The 14,708-nt window shown below is 39.6% G+C and overlaps 1 protein-coding gene across 1 annotated transcript in view; it reads right to left on the bottom strand.

The window, feature by feature from the left end:
- The window catches only part of LOC140242595 (uncharacterized), a 31,812-nt gene that overhangs the window by 4,045 nt on the left and 13,059 nt on the right, over positions 1-14,708 (bottom strand). The window contains 10 exon segments of the mRNA XM_072322346.1: positions 63-241; positions 2,017-2,557; positions 3,167-3,388; positions 4,653-4,772; positions 5,614-5,875; positions 6,647-6,766; positions 8,512-8,694; positions 10,983-11,199; positions 12,488-12,552; positions 14,044-14,133. Of these exon segments, the coding sequence (XP_072178447.1) occupies positions 63-241; positions 2,017-2,557; positions 3,167-3,388; positions 4,653-4,772; positions 5,614-5,875; positions 6,647-6,766; positions 8,512-8,694; positions 10,983-11,199; positions 12,488-12,552; positions 14,044-14,133 (1,999 nt within the window).

The following is a 14,708-nucleotide window of genomic DNA, read 5'->3' as shown; positions in this document are numbered from 1 at the left end:
CAGGCTAATTGAAGGTTGTTGTTCTGACAAGCTTAGTGTATTATTGTACCACCACAACTCACTGTTCAAAGTGTTTCTGGGGGCAATGGTACTGCTGGTATTCCAAATCTTCTGATGTTCTCTGTGTCGTCAGCAGCCCATTAGGCTTGGCTGGCCAGCCTGCGCTTCTCGTGGACACAGAGGGCACTTTGCTTGACGTATCGAGCTGACTGGTTGACGATATTGCACTAGTTTGGGCAGCCTGTAAATGGTTTGAAAACAGAAGAGGGGTACTTTGATCTGTCAGAGGCTCAGTAAGCCTGCACTGGACAAGGAGACTCAAAAGAAATCTTGCCTTTTCTAAGCCAGTAGACAATCAAAAAGAGGTTACTGAAGTTCAGAAAATGGGGTTAAGGGGGTAAACAGAAATCTATTTTCTTTTTATTTTTTTTTTTTTGAAAAGTGTACCAGGGAATAAGAAATTCTTATCCTTCCCAGTTTTGACGGCAGTATCCTATACACAACAGTCTTCATCATAATACTCTGCTTCAAATCAATGTTAAAATTGAGCATGCTCCTTGATACAAAATCTAACATGAAAGAAATAAAAAATAAATATAGAATTAAAAGATTGGTCTATCATGGTCAATGTAGGACAATTTGAAGTCCAAATATTGTCATCATGTAAAGGGGTCTGAGCTTTCGATCCTAGCAGAATCTTTATAAGTTGCATGAAAACATAAGAAACTTCCACATATCTTATGTCTGATCTTTATCTTTATAAGTTGCATGAAAACATAAGAAACTTCCACATATTGTATGTCCAATTTTAATGAAACAGTTACCATTCTTGCAATGAAACTTGTTAGCTTATTCAGAGGAGCTGTTGTTGCTCAGTGGATTAGACAATGAACTATCAATCTCTACGTCCCTGATTCAACTTCCTTGGCTGCAGTGGCCATGTCCTTGGATAAGACATTTTATATTCATTGCATAAGTTTTCGGAGGGGACTAAAAGCTGTCGGTCCTGGGGCTCCTTGCTAATAAGTATTAAATGCTTCCATAGCGGTAAAACACATCAGTCTGATCAAATTCAACTTGACACCACATTTCAACTTTCTAACGACTTCATATACATTGTAAATACGGATATGCTGTATACGGGATGCAAACACATATTGACATGATGAAAATCACATGAAATCACTAAAGAAATCGTCAAGGTCTATACATAGTCACTAGCTGGACTGTCCTCGGCACAGAAGTTTCCTCTTTGGCTGGCTTAACCCGTTAAAGACAAGTCCCAAGTATACAAGGGCAGGGGTCTATGGGAAATGCATGTTGTAGCAAAATCAGCCCATCCTCAATGGGTTCAAAAGCTCATTGAAATTCTTTTTGAAATACTAAAAAAAAAGATGATATAAGGTATAACTGAAACAGAAAATTGCCATTGTGAGTTGATCATGAAAATATTGAATACCATGGGCTAGATGGCATCAAGACATCTGCTTAATTTGTAGCATGATCGGACAGCATCATTCACGTCCTCTGGCCTAGATACATGATCTGATATAATTGATACCAGCCCAGATCAAGCCAGCTAGACTGGACAGTATCAATTCATCTGTATGCAAATAAAGTCATGAAAACAACCAATACACACAGGCCAGGCCACTTGCCACTGGGATGATCTTGTCTATCATGCCTACTTGCGGAAACACACATTGAATATTTTTCTTTCATACCAGTGACACATGTGCCTACTGGTCATTTTAGGATAATCCAGAATGTGATCAGTTGGTGCCTATTAAACTCTTTGTGTGCCATGGTGTTAACCTTGTGTGCCACATTTTTCTGAGACGGCAATGCATGCAACTTTCTGGAAAATCATTTATGCTACAGATGCAGTACAGCAAGTTGCAGAGAGATTTGCAAGCTTTGCTGTATCATGAATAGGTGTGAGGAATGGAATCGCGTGTGACATGTTTAACCTACCTATAGCCAAACATTAATATGCACACAGTTTTACACACATACCATTAACGGCGTGGATGAAGATGCGGATGTGGATGAAGCTGTGGGCGTGGATGCAGCTGTGGACGTGGTAACTGACGGCTTCCCTGATGAGTTCTGGCTGTGATTGTGTCCACTTTCACTTACAGGTCCAGTTTTTGTGTCACTTTCACTGTCCGCACCCTCAAATTTCTGCTCGGGGCTTTCAGAAGTGTCCATAGGCTCCTCCCCTTCTTCCTCCTCTTCCTCCCCGTTGGCCTTGGGGCAATGTCCGCTCTGACCGGTCAGCTGGGGGTGGACGGCACAATGCCCCCTGTTTCCATTGTGCAACATGACACGGTCAAGCACTGTTGGTCCACTAGCTTTATAATCCGGGCCTACGGCTTGCAGTCCATCTGTGCCGTGATTGGTTACTTCTTTGGCCGCTGATGAGCTGTGCGCACTCGCTGGCAATTTGTTAGGTGGAGACGGAGAGGGAGCAGGGGACTGCTGCTGCGGTTTGCTGCCCTTTTGCAGGTGCTGGACTTGACCAGCAAAGCAAATAATTGCTACAAACCAGTGGGCGCTAAAAATGGAGAGAAAACAGTGAAACTTATGAATCGATTCTGGATGCCATTGCAGAAAGCTGCAGGTGCACCACTCATTGCTGATTGGCTAAACGTTGCCCTAGAAAGGACAGAAATGGGCATAAAACTATCAAAAACTGGCTACAAACTATGGTAAATTTTGCGGTGTTTTTTACACTTCAAGTCATCCCATCCAAACAGAGTGGGCGTAGGACCAACTACCCATTTACCTATTATCACCATGCTGGCTCGGTCATGACAGTAACTTCCAGACAAATGTGTGACTGTATAAAACATCATATTCCATCATTCACATTTTGTGATTGGTGCATAACCTTGCAATTACTGTTAGCATAATTTTGTCTTGCCTTGTACATTTTGTAAACCTCTCTCTATAATAGTGTAGCAAACTACACTTTTTGTGTTATAACAAGACTACTTGCATTTTCACATTTCAGGGTTTCAGTCTTACATGCACAAAGATCTATTGCTGTTCCCTGCAACCTGCAGTACAATACTTGTGGAACTCATCATTCTCTGCACATTCTTTATTTTTTTTACTTACTGGAGGATAGTATAAACTTGAAACCTGATGAATGAAAACTCACCAATCATTGATGGGAATGATGATAAAGTCCTTCTCAAAGATATCGGTGTGACGCGTCCACTTCTTGACCTTCTCATGCCGCTTCTCCCTGGCCTTCATGCCGTTGAGCTGGGGGGAAATATTGCCGGGTGTGTCCCTCTGCATCAGGCGCTTGTAGAAGAAGCAGCTGAAGAGGTGGGTACGTTTGCGGTCGCTAGCGCTGAGCTTTTCCATAACCACATACCTGCACAGACAAAAGGTTAAGCATGGCATGCAGCTAGTACCCAAACTTACCTTGATTTAACAGCTTGCTTCAACAGCTTATTGAGCAAATACGACATCATATATTATGGCAGGCGGAGGGTCATACAGAATGTTCTATCAGGGGCCTGCTTTATCAAGAGTTCAATTTGATTGTAATATTGATTTTGCTTGTAAGTCTATGGCAGATTATGCAGTAAGGGAAGATAGAACTATACTTAACTCTTGTAATACTAAAACCAGATAATATTAGGCTGCTTTACCGCAGGACTTATAACCTCAAATTGGTAGCATCTTAAAGGTAGGGAATCCCATTTGCATGCCTTCAATGAAGAGTTGTATAAATACAGTGGTATGTTGAAGAGAGTATCATTTTAGAAACTCCCATAAAGTATTGAAAGTGGAAGGTAACATTTAGTACATTTTTATTGACCGTTAGATTTTGAATTGAATTTTTTCGGGGCTCACCATAAATTCCAGTATATTACTAGGCTACCTTTGCAGACCCATGCACTGCATGTGTGTCCATCATGTATAATATTTTGTGAAGAAAGTTCATCAAAACTTACAAACATTTCTATATACATTCTTGCCACACACTCTATATGTTATTACATCAGGTCTTATACTTTTAGATTTGTGTTTATAGATAAAAGACACAGAAGACTGTAACAAAAAGGCTTAAGTGTGGCTGACACACAGAACTACTGAGTAGTTGAGTTTTGTGCATTATTCAAAGTGTAGATAACTGTTGACTTCCAAATTTCTCAGCAGTGGCCTAAACAAGTCCCCTGAGGTTCATATTTAATGTTTTGCTGCATTTTGGGAGGTCTGTAAAAGGTATCCCCTACCTTTAAACTGTGAGGTGAGAGCATGCCCTTCACCAAGTGCCCACATTTGAAGTACTTATGGTATTACCGGGTTTGTCACACACCAACAGCTTGTCAGATAAACTCTTCTGAGCCTTCAATAGAGATCGTCAGCAGACTTGTAATCTTACTGTGAGACTTCCTGAAATTACATTTCTATTAGTGTCGCAAAATCATCCGACATCTGAAAAATAATCTATTTTTTAAATTGCACTGAACATATAATCATTCTATCATTTGGTAATGCCACCTCACTGCCGTGCCATGAGATGAAAGGATGTATTCAACCCCGATGAGAGTAAGTAAACCAGGCAGCATTCATGCATTTTACACCTTGTAGAGTCTCCAAATCTTTCTATCACCGACAATGGTACGTACTTGAGGTAGAAATCAATAATGACATCGTTGAGAAATTCTCCATCTTGTAGACAAGCTCTGTCTTCGGTTGTCACGGTGATGCCACCAATGGTTGGTGGAGGAGGAAATACAAACAATCGACTGCAAGGAAGGTAAAAACACACAGAGATTACACAGCTTTTACGTAACAAGTAGAACCGTTGTTTTTGCATATCTCTTGTAAGTATTACATATATCACGCCTCTTCAACATTAGTCATTTATGTGCTGTGATATATTACACACTGATATACATGGAAGAAATGCATTAAAACAAATGAGCTCAGAAACTTTGAAATATTCAAATGAATGACTAAATGAAAACTAACAAGATACATATTTATTTCAAACTATATCAAAGAATGATACAGTGCATGAAGATGTTAATGAAAGCAGTGAACAAAGAATTCTTTTAAAATTAGACATACTTATCTATATAAATGAAAAACTGAATTAATAAATGAAGACTTAAAGGGACATTCCAGACGATTTTCATAATTTCACATCATGTAGTACATAAATCGACAACTCCGTGTATAGATTTGTGGAATTTATTGTGGTTCTTGAGCAGAGTAACAATACTTTGAAAAACCTTAAACAAATTACACTGAACAAGGATGATGACATAGGAGGTTCACATATTTCAGAAATGTAGCAGTGCAATTCCATTACAATGCCGCTTGCTTGCGAGTTCACCTGTGTATAATCTATGCATGCCTTCTTCTTTTGTTCTGCTTCCTTGAGCCCCTACTCGTGCATTCTTATGGTGACTCTGCCATGTCATCACCCTTGTTCATTGCAATTTGTTCTAAGTTTTGAAAATATTCTTATTCTTCATCCCAATTATCACAAATTCTGAAACTCTGTCCTCAGTATAACTAAATTTAAGTTGTTCATATGTAAAAATCTGAAAATCATCTGGAGCTCTCCTTTAATGTTCTCACTTGTCCAGCTGGTCTTCAGTATTGCCCTTCGATCTCTCTTTGGTCTCTGGCCGGCCTATATGCTGCCCACTCTGTAGCCGGCTGAGGTTGGTGAGGGTGGTGGACACCATGGACCCTGCCAAGGTGATTATTCCAGTACTGGACAGGACTTGGGTCGTGCCCGGTGTGGCCACCAGGATGCCCACCTTCTTCATTTCTGGCCGTAGGCTGGCCGTCAGTAGCTTCTCCACGTCCTCTCTGGTTATTGACTCAAACATGGCAGCTAGACAGTGGCAGTAAAAGTGATAATAGTAATAGTAATAGTAATAGTGATAGTAATTATTACTATTACTATTACTATTATAGTAATAGCAATAGTGATAGTAATAGTAGTGGTAATAATAATAATAATAATAATAATAATAATAATAATAATAACAACAACAACAACAATAACAATTACACATTACACCAAATACCATTACACATTTTATTAGAGAGATGGAACACCAGGGGTATCATTCGTCACGGTTCTATAAGTGAGAACACAGAGGGCGCTGTCACTACAAATAGCGGGCAGCTTGATACTCCCCTGGTGAACCTCCAAAGCAAACTTGAATGAAATCAGGCAAGAGAATAGCACACACAGGAAATATGACACAGCATGTAATATAGCATGCTATTTGAATGTGATGTAGTGGGGTGAAGTGGCTCCATCTAGAATGTCCTCACCAATCTCTGTCACTCAGGGGATACAATAATGAACAAATGAAACACTCAAATTCATGAAATTCTTCCATCAAGTTGTTGACATGTATATTGCAACTGATTGACAAATTGCCCTACATCAACGTAAATAAGTACTGAATTGACCAGTGTTTTACTAGTGGCCGTGACAAAAGAAATCATGGGCATACATACTCGAGCAGGATTCACACCTACGACCTTCTGATCTCCGGTCAGGCATCTTAGCCAAAACACTGATCAATTCAGTGCTTCTTAACATCAATGTAGGGCAATTTGCAACCATTTGCCATAAAAACAAAACACCTACTGTTCGTTGTCTCAGCAACCTTGGATGACATGGCTGTCAGGACCCTTTCCATCTCCTGCTGCATCTTGGGAGTGAATTCAGACGGCAACGGACGGATCACTACTGTCCGCTCATGCTCCTCTGGGTGGACAAAACAAACAGACAAATCATTTTTTTTTACACACAGGTGACAGATACTGTGCACTATGCTTTTAATGGTTAAGAGCCAAAACATAGTTCTCTTAGGGGCTCAAAATTCACCTTCCACCCTTTGGAATTTGCTATGATACATCGACAGGGTCTACAAAGAAACTTGCCTAAATGACGCGATTTGCCTGGATAATGAGCTGCTAGGGAGTATTTGAGATCGAAAGAATAAAATCATTTTGACTGTATGCATACGACTTTTATTCTTGAAGAGCCCTCCCCGTTTAGAAGTGGTTAGGTAGAACACTACGTGATGATTGATCGTGCCCTAGCAATCACGTTTCCTACAAGCTGCATGTGATTCACTCTAGCATTTAAAGGACAAGTTCACCTTCATTAACATAAGGATTGAGAGAATGTAGCAATATTAGTAGAACACATCATTGAAAGTTTGAGGAAAATCGGACAATCCGTTCAAAAGTTATGAATTTTTGAAGTTTTTGTGTTGGGACCGCTGGATGAGGAGACTACTGCAGTGTATGATGTCACATGCGTACAACAATATACGGAATATATAAAGAGAATTTCACAAAATTTCAGCTTTTGAAAAAAGTACACATTCCCTTGACTCATTACTGACATATGTTATGGGTAATATTATTCCCATTGCCTTTAGAAAGAGGCAAGTCAAGTGCTCTTTTATTATGCGAAAAAAGTGAAAATATGTTGAATTTTCGTTACATTTTCTTTATACTGTTGTACTCATATGACTTGTTGTTGTTGTTGTAGTTTTGGTTTTAATGGCGTGTATCACTCACGATTGAGTATTTACGCCGATTGAGTATTTACGTGATATGGCATCACGAGCCTTAGTAGTCTCCTCATCCAGCTGTTCCAACACAAAAATTTTAAAAATTCATAACTTTTGCATCGATTGTCCAATTTTCCTCAAACTTTCACTGATGTGTTCTACTAATATTGCTGCATTCTCTCAATCCTTATGTTTATGAAGGTGAACTTGTCCTTTAAGATTGGTGGATACTGCTGCAGCCCAATTATAGATTATCGATAATCAGTTACTCAAAACTTACATCACAAGCATGATAGGGTATACTCAGAGACAGTACTACTTTCGATGAATCTTTTTGGTTAATATTTCACATTTTTGTCGTTACCCCACTGAAATTGTGTTATAATGGCATTCTTTTACCCATTTTTTATGAAATGCATAGGCGTACATTTCAGAGCAAAAATTAACAGTTCTGCAGGCATATGAAAACTATGTGATTCCAAGTCTGTTCCAGTGGAAATTGGGCACAGTTTAGACTGCATGGTACTGACAGCAACAGATTATTTGAACTACATCATCAGAGACAAATCATACTATTGCAGTAGAGTTTTTAACCATATTGATTGGGAAAGCATACATGTATATGGTTTGTTAAAGACGCAGTTTGGAATGTTTTAATTGCACACAGGTTGCACAGATGTGCACTGGACCACTGCACCGCACTTAACGCGTTGAGGACGAGGCCCTAGTATACTCAGGCAAGTGTCTATGGGAAATGTGTGTCATTGCAAAATCAGCCTGTCCTCAACGGGTCAAAATAGATTATAGGTTTGGAAACAGCAGAAATCAATTTAGTAAACTTGTTTCACGAGCCTGCAACATACATTCAGGAATGATCACTGCTGACTTCCTGGGTGCTGTGCCAAAAAAAGTTCATCTCAATACTGACCTTTGCTCCCTGGGTCAAAGTGGGCTTCTGAGCGATTCATGTACAGGCGGGAGCGCACCATCTGAGCAAAGCCAGGCGTGGTCCTGATGAATATACTGGACATTCCGGAGTTGCTGATGTAATGCTTACAATTCACTATATCCTTGAGGGCCATTGAAAACTGACCGCATTTGTGTATATTAGCTGCATGAGAGAGACAAAGAGAAAAAAGCAAAGAAAACACACACACAAAAAAAAAATCTTTAAAATAAATGCTTCACTGAGTTTCTCCTACTTTCCTACTTTCACACACAGAAAAATACATTCTATGCTAAGCTGCATTTTCATTCTCAAGACAATATTGCTCCACTATTTTTTTTTTTTTTTTTTTTTTTTGGGGGGGGGGGGTTTCTCCATGAATGTGAAACTTATATCCTGTGCAAAGGTATCAGAGCTTTCATGTGACGTGTGCTTATGGTGTTGTTTTGTGTTGTTTTGCTTTGTTTTGTGATTTTTGATGATATTAATCAGACGGGTTTGAAAGGAAGACACTAGAGGAGACTTTTCCCTGTAGACAGATTCATGATGAATTTATACAATACACAGAGACACGTCTGAGAAATTTTTGGTAATTCAATTACACAAACCCTTCAAGTTGCCTTAACTACGGAATGTCAGTATGCAGCACATGTCACATGGCTCTCATATACCTTGCAATGAATCGTAACTATGTCATACAAATATTACACTTTCCCTCACAACTCTGTCCAAGATAGAAATGCAAAATGTTTACCCTGAAATACAGACTACAATGATTCCTCACACAAGCACACTCATCAATACATGTACCAATTTCTTTTGGATTCATAACCACGAAAGGATTCCTGCACAAACCACTATTGAGTCACATGACAGAGACGACTCTTATGTGGTGCACACCGCACTGTTAACATTTCGTAGGGTTTTCATTTTTGTGAAATTTGCGAGTCCGGTGCTATTTGTAAATTTAGGAACACGGGGAAATATCAACTTTGGTCCAAGCGTGAATGCACCGTGAACACATACATTTCTCTATTCATTACTGCACCCGTGATCACAAATTCAAGCACGAAATTGTCTGGAAGTCCTGATTCACACATACACACACAAAATAAAAATAAAAAATCAGACTTGCTAGATATAGGGCATAAACAGTATACAATTATATGCTTTCTTGATATTTAGATAACACTTCAGTCTAGCCAGACCTGAGATTTCTACAATTTATTTCACGCTTGCATTCACAACTCTTCTGCATGAACAATTTTCTCTTTGAAGCACATTGTCCTGTGAGCGCATGTCAAAAGCTATAACTTTGTTGTGAATTTTTCTCCTTTAATCAGTGCTATCAGAGCTGTCATCTTCTGCCCATGTGATGCATTCATCGGGTTTTCCATACTTTTCAGTAAAATAAAAAATTATTAGGGTACACAATCTGTGTCAAAACACAGGGCTAAACACTAACTTTTTTTCTGGTGGCCCATTTGGGCCACTAAAATCTTCAAATCTGAAATTTTGGTGGCCCCACATAAAAGCAAAGAGTAACAATCCATTTGTAATCTTAGATGCCCGATCGGGCCCCGGAACAATAAATTTAGTGGGCCAAAAGCAATCTTTAGTGGTCCCGGTACGCTTTGGTTCAGTTCGCTTTGGTTCGCTTCAGAGCGCTCGAACGCACCCTAACATTCATGGGCATGCCAAAAAGTGCAGCAAAAATGAAGCATAATGCACCTTTCACTGACGTCACATTATAAATACAGCAGCGCACACTCAATCAGTTACAAACGCGTGCTCAATCAGGTAGCCTAATTTACAAACCCGAGATAGAGATTTTCAACACTTCAACATGGCAACTATGTAGAAAAATTCAAATTGGCTGCCGTGCAGCTTGACAGACATATCAAATAAGTCTGTTATTGAAGTCATCATATCACCATGCTTTTATGTGTCAAATTTCAATGGCTTATGCCATTCAAAACTGAAGATAGGGATCTTTGACGGTGGCCATATTGGAATTCAAAATGGCAGCCAACCCCGCGGCCAGATCTCTTGGATCCAGCAATTTTTGAAATCAGCGCCTCAAAACATCCCTATGTGGAAAATTTTATATTTTCCGTTGGATGTGAGCAACTTTTACACATATCTGCCCCACTATTATGGGTCCATGGCCATCAATCACTTGTTGTCATGCACACATGCATGAATTACAAGTCAATTATTGCATCAACTTGTTAACACTGTTCACAATTTATTAGCGGAAATCCCAATGGAGTCCCATTTTCTTTGCTCATTTTTCCACTAATAAACTATATTCATTTCTGGTCAGTTTCCTTCTGTTTGCATTTGTTACTGTTTCTAATTGTTACATTGTATCAACCAACAAATAATTGGTGCAAATATATTAAATTCAATGGAATTAGAGAGAAAGGGAAATAAAAAAAGACACTACTCACACTGGAAGTTGAATTTGAACCCCTCTCCACTCATAGTCACTGAAGGCAACAGAGGCTGCCCACTACCCTCCACGGCTGGGCGGGGCCATGACCCAAACTGCAGCACTAAGACCCTGAATTCCAATTCCAGCACGCCCAACTTTGGACTGCCCACGGATGGCGATCCTGCCGCCCCATCAGCCGGCTGCTCATGTGCAGAGCCAACAAAGTTTCCCTTCTAGATTTATTGATGAGCAAGAACAAACATTGAATGTGATGATACTTTTTACTGATGCTTAATTTTGTGATGACTTCAGATATAGCTTTTGGCATCCAGATATTTAACTCGTCAAGTTCGAAGGGGAGTAGCTGCAGATTTCATCAATAAATCTGCACAATACCAGACAGAAAATTGTATGAAAATGCCAACTGGAATGAGAAACAGGCACTTCAACTCCTCAAATGTTAGACATTGAAGAACAAGCTATAAATTTAGTAATCAAGCTTTTGAAAACATTCATATAACAGAGGGCTCAAATGAAAGACAATTTCTAACTCTATAATTTTGTACTCTACCTTGTAAAACACTAAAATGGGAAGTATCTGAATAATAAAAGATACATAGTAAAACCACAGAAATGTGGTTTTAGGGATTTGATGAGTTGAATGGACCTGAGGTTGTGTTATGTAATCTTGTGCAGATGATTGCTGGTTTATTCTGTAAAAAGTCAGCCCTCCTCAAACAAATTCCCATCAGTCTTATAATTAACTGCAACTTACAATCCTGTGCGACTTCACTTATACAGCCATCGATTAACCAGATTCTCCATTATCCAGACATGGACTGGCTGACAATTTGTTGGTTTTTGAGTGTGTGTGTGTGTGTGTGTGTGTGTGTTTTCATATGTTTTCAGTGCCAAATCTCACTCAAAACAAACAGGGTAAAATAGACCAATGGAAATCAACATAAAACAACACTCTGCTTTCAAAGCAGAGATTATAGTGATTTACAGTTATAGCCAGTATCTGAGACACCCTTATCAGCAATGTCATACGTAAATATGGACAGCTGCTTTATGTTGGTATCAAGGGAGCAATAATACTGATACTTGTTTAAAAGATGTCTCTCTGTCACAATGGTATTTGAGCATATCTCTCTTATCCCCCCTTATCCGGATGCTTGCCGATCCTGAAGTGGATGGTTAATTGAAGTCGAACTGTACGTGAACTACAATGTACTACCATGTACAACTGTGGATACACATATTATGATATTATTGCTATAACAATCACAATTCTGAGCATGTTTATGGAAGGTCATTAGACAGAGGTCAGAGGTCAATAGATACAACTGTAGATGTCAGAGGTCATTACACAGAGGTCAAACGGTCACAAGACAAAGGTCAGAAGGTCATAAGATAGAGGTCAGAGGTCATTACACAGAGGTCAGGAGGTCATTAGATAGAGGTCAGAAGGTTATAAGACAGAGGTCAAAAGGTCATACGACAGAGGTCAGAGCTTCTCACCTGGTCCCTCATCATGGCCTTCTTGCTGGCGTGTGATGACGTCGCTTCCTCTTCAGACTCTGTGGCTGCAAAGTGGTTTAAATTATGACCGGGGACATATAAATGGATGGAGTGGCAACTCAATGCAGACACATGTCTGCGTTTTAAAGAATTACAACAGGATATCTAATATTCCTCTACACCCTGAAGCCATGCAGGGCTTCTCTCTGGATCTCCCAGGCAAAATTTCGAGACAAGAGGCGCGGTCAGACTGGCAAAAGATCGAGAAGTTTAACATCGCAAAGTCTTCACGATCTTTTGTCGTGCTGTCACACTGGCAGCCAAACTTCTCGATCTTTGGATCGAAAAGTTTGGGTCATCAGTGCACGCACGCAAGAAAGAAGAAAGAGCGCGCATTCTGATGGCTAGTGCTTGTGACATAACAATGCACAACGTAACAATGGCCTCGCGCTTCGGAGACACTGCCCGCAAGCAGGTGGTGGACTGGTCACATGACAAAGATCGTGAAGTTTCAGTTTCTCGCGGCCACACTGGCAAAAGATTGACAAGTTTGGAGGGGGTGGGAGAAAAATCCCTAGTTGATGTGGGAAGTTTCGTGGGAAGTTTCGTGAGAAGTTTTGCTGGAAGTTTTGCGGGAAATTTGCGGTCACACTAACAAAACTTTGAGGTCTTTAGACTGTGATCTTAAACTTCTCGATCTTTTGCAAGTCTGACCACGCCTAAAGAAAAGGTCCATATTTCACTCAATTACAAATTGCACAATTTCTAATGAGATACTAGAATTGTCTTGAACAGTTCAGAGAAGGATTCAAAGCTAAAAACATGTATCTACCTTCCAGTCAGTAAAACAAACCCACAACTCACCACGACTTTTATTACTATTACTGGTAATAGTGACTGGGAGCTATCACTTTCTTTCACCAAGGAGGTTATTTTTGTCAGCATTGGTTTGTTTGTCTGTCAATCCGTTTGCAGAATGAATCAAAAATTTGTGCTCCAATTGAAATGAAACTCACAGGTAAAGCTGATAATGACAGAAGGAACATATGATTAAATTTTGGAAGTGATCTGGACAACCTTCTTGATCTAAGATACCTTTTTTTTTTTTTAAGATTATCATTGGCAAATAGGGCCAACAAATGAGGGAGTTCAAGCTGCATGTATTTGAAATGTGTATACGCGCACGCGCACTGAGCACACACTCAAGGCATAGCACATAGTAAGCTGCTGATGAGGTAGACACAACAGAAAGGTGATTTTCAGCATGCATGGTATGGATGGAAATGAGCTGCTTGGTGGAGGTCTGCGCTCTCTGAGTGCTTTTCTAGTTCTGTCCATGTTACATTTAGCACTCTGGCATTGTTACTTATCTTATTGAGTACATACAAACTGCATGTTTCTTGTCTTAACTCTCTCATTGAATTTTCTCACTGGTTACTATGCATATTACCATTTCAAGTCCCAAGTGAACATCTTAACTTCTTGCGACTGGCACATATCAATTTCTTTCGTCATTAAAATATCCAACAAATACAAAATAAATATTGGTAATGTACCTTCCATGGACCCCTCTACGGTTTTTTGCAACTTCGCTGGTTCTCTTGAACTATCCTCCTCATCATCACTGTCAGAAATGAGGACAATTTCTAAAAAGAAAAAGAAAGGAAAATGTATAAACACAACATGCATGGCAATGACTACAGATCTATCAGAAGTATTAGAGGCTTCTAATCAGTTCAAGTTTAATTTGCACGAGGCTCGAATGTCGTAGAAAAGTAAACTAACATGAAAGATGAAAACTTGGCCACTTAAGCACAGAGATCCATGTCTTTCAACCTCCACTGTAACCTGCACCAAAGTCTTCGAAGAAAATGGAATCACATCAGTGCTGACAGAAGTATTTTGGTTGTAACACAACTTTTATAGAGTACCGAAGCAGAGATGTCTGTCATTTGTTATAGCCTGGGTTGTAGCCAGGTGCTTGCAGCATAACACTTTTACCCGAGAAAAACTTGGGTTGATCTTTTAAGTTTTTGCTGTGTTAAAGTCAATGGCAGCATCATATCAACCCGAGTTTTCAGTTCTTACCAGTTTTTCTCAAATGAACTATTTTATGCAACAGGCCACAGGTGCCAGCATGATTAACAACAACAGTGCTTACAGATATTCAGGCCAGCTGAGGTTACTAAGAATCAGTTTCCATGGGGATGAATGGCTATGA

The sequence above is a fragment of the Diadema setosum genome, chromosome 19 (assembly GCF_964275005.1).
Source record: "Diadema setosum chromosome 19, eeDiaSeto1, whole genome shotgun sequence".
Lineage (NCBI taxonomy): Eukaryota > Metazoa > Echinodermata > Echinoidea > Diadematoida > Diadematidae > Diadema > Diadema setosum.
The sequence above is the reverse complement of the archived record's forward strand: the minus strand, read 5'-3'. Positions and strand labels throughout refer to the sequence as shown.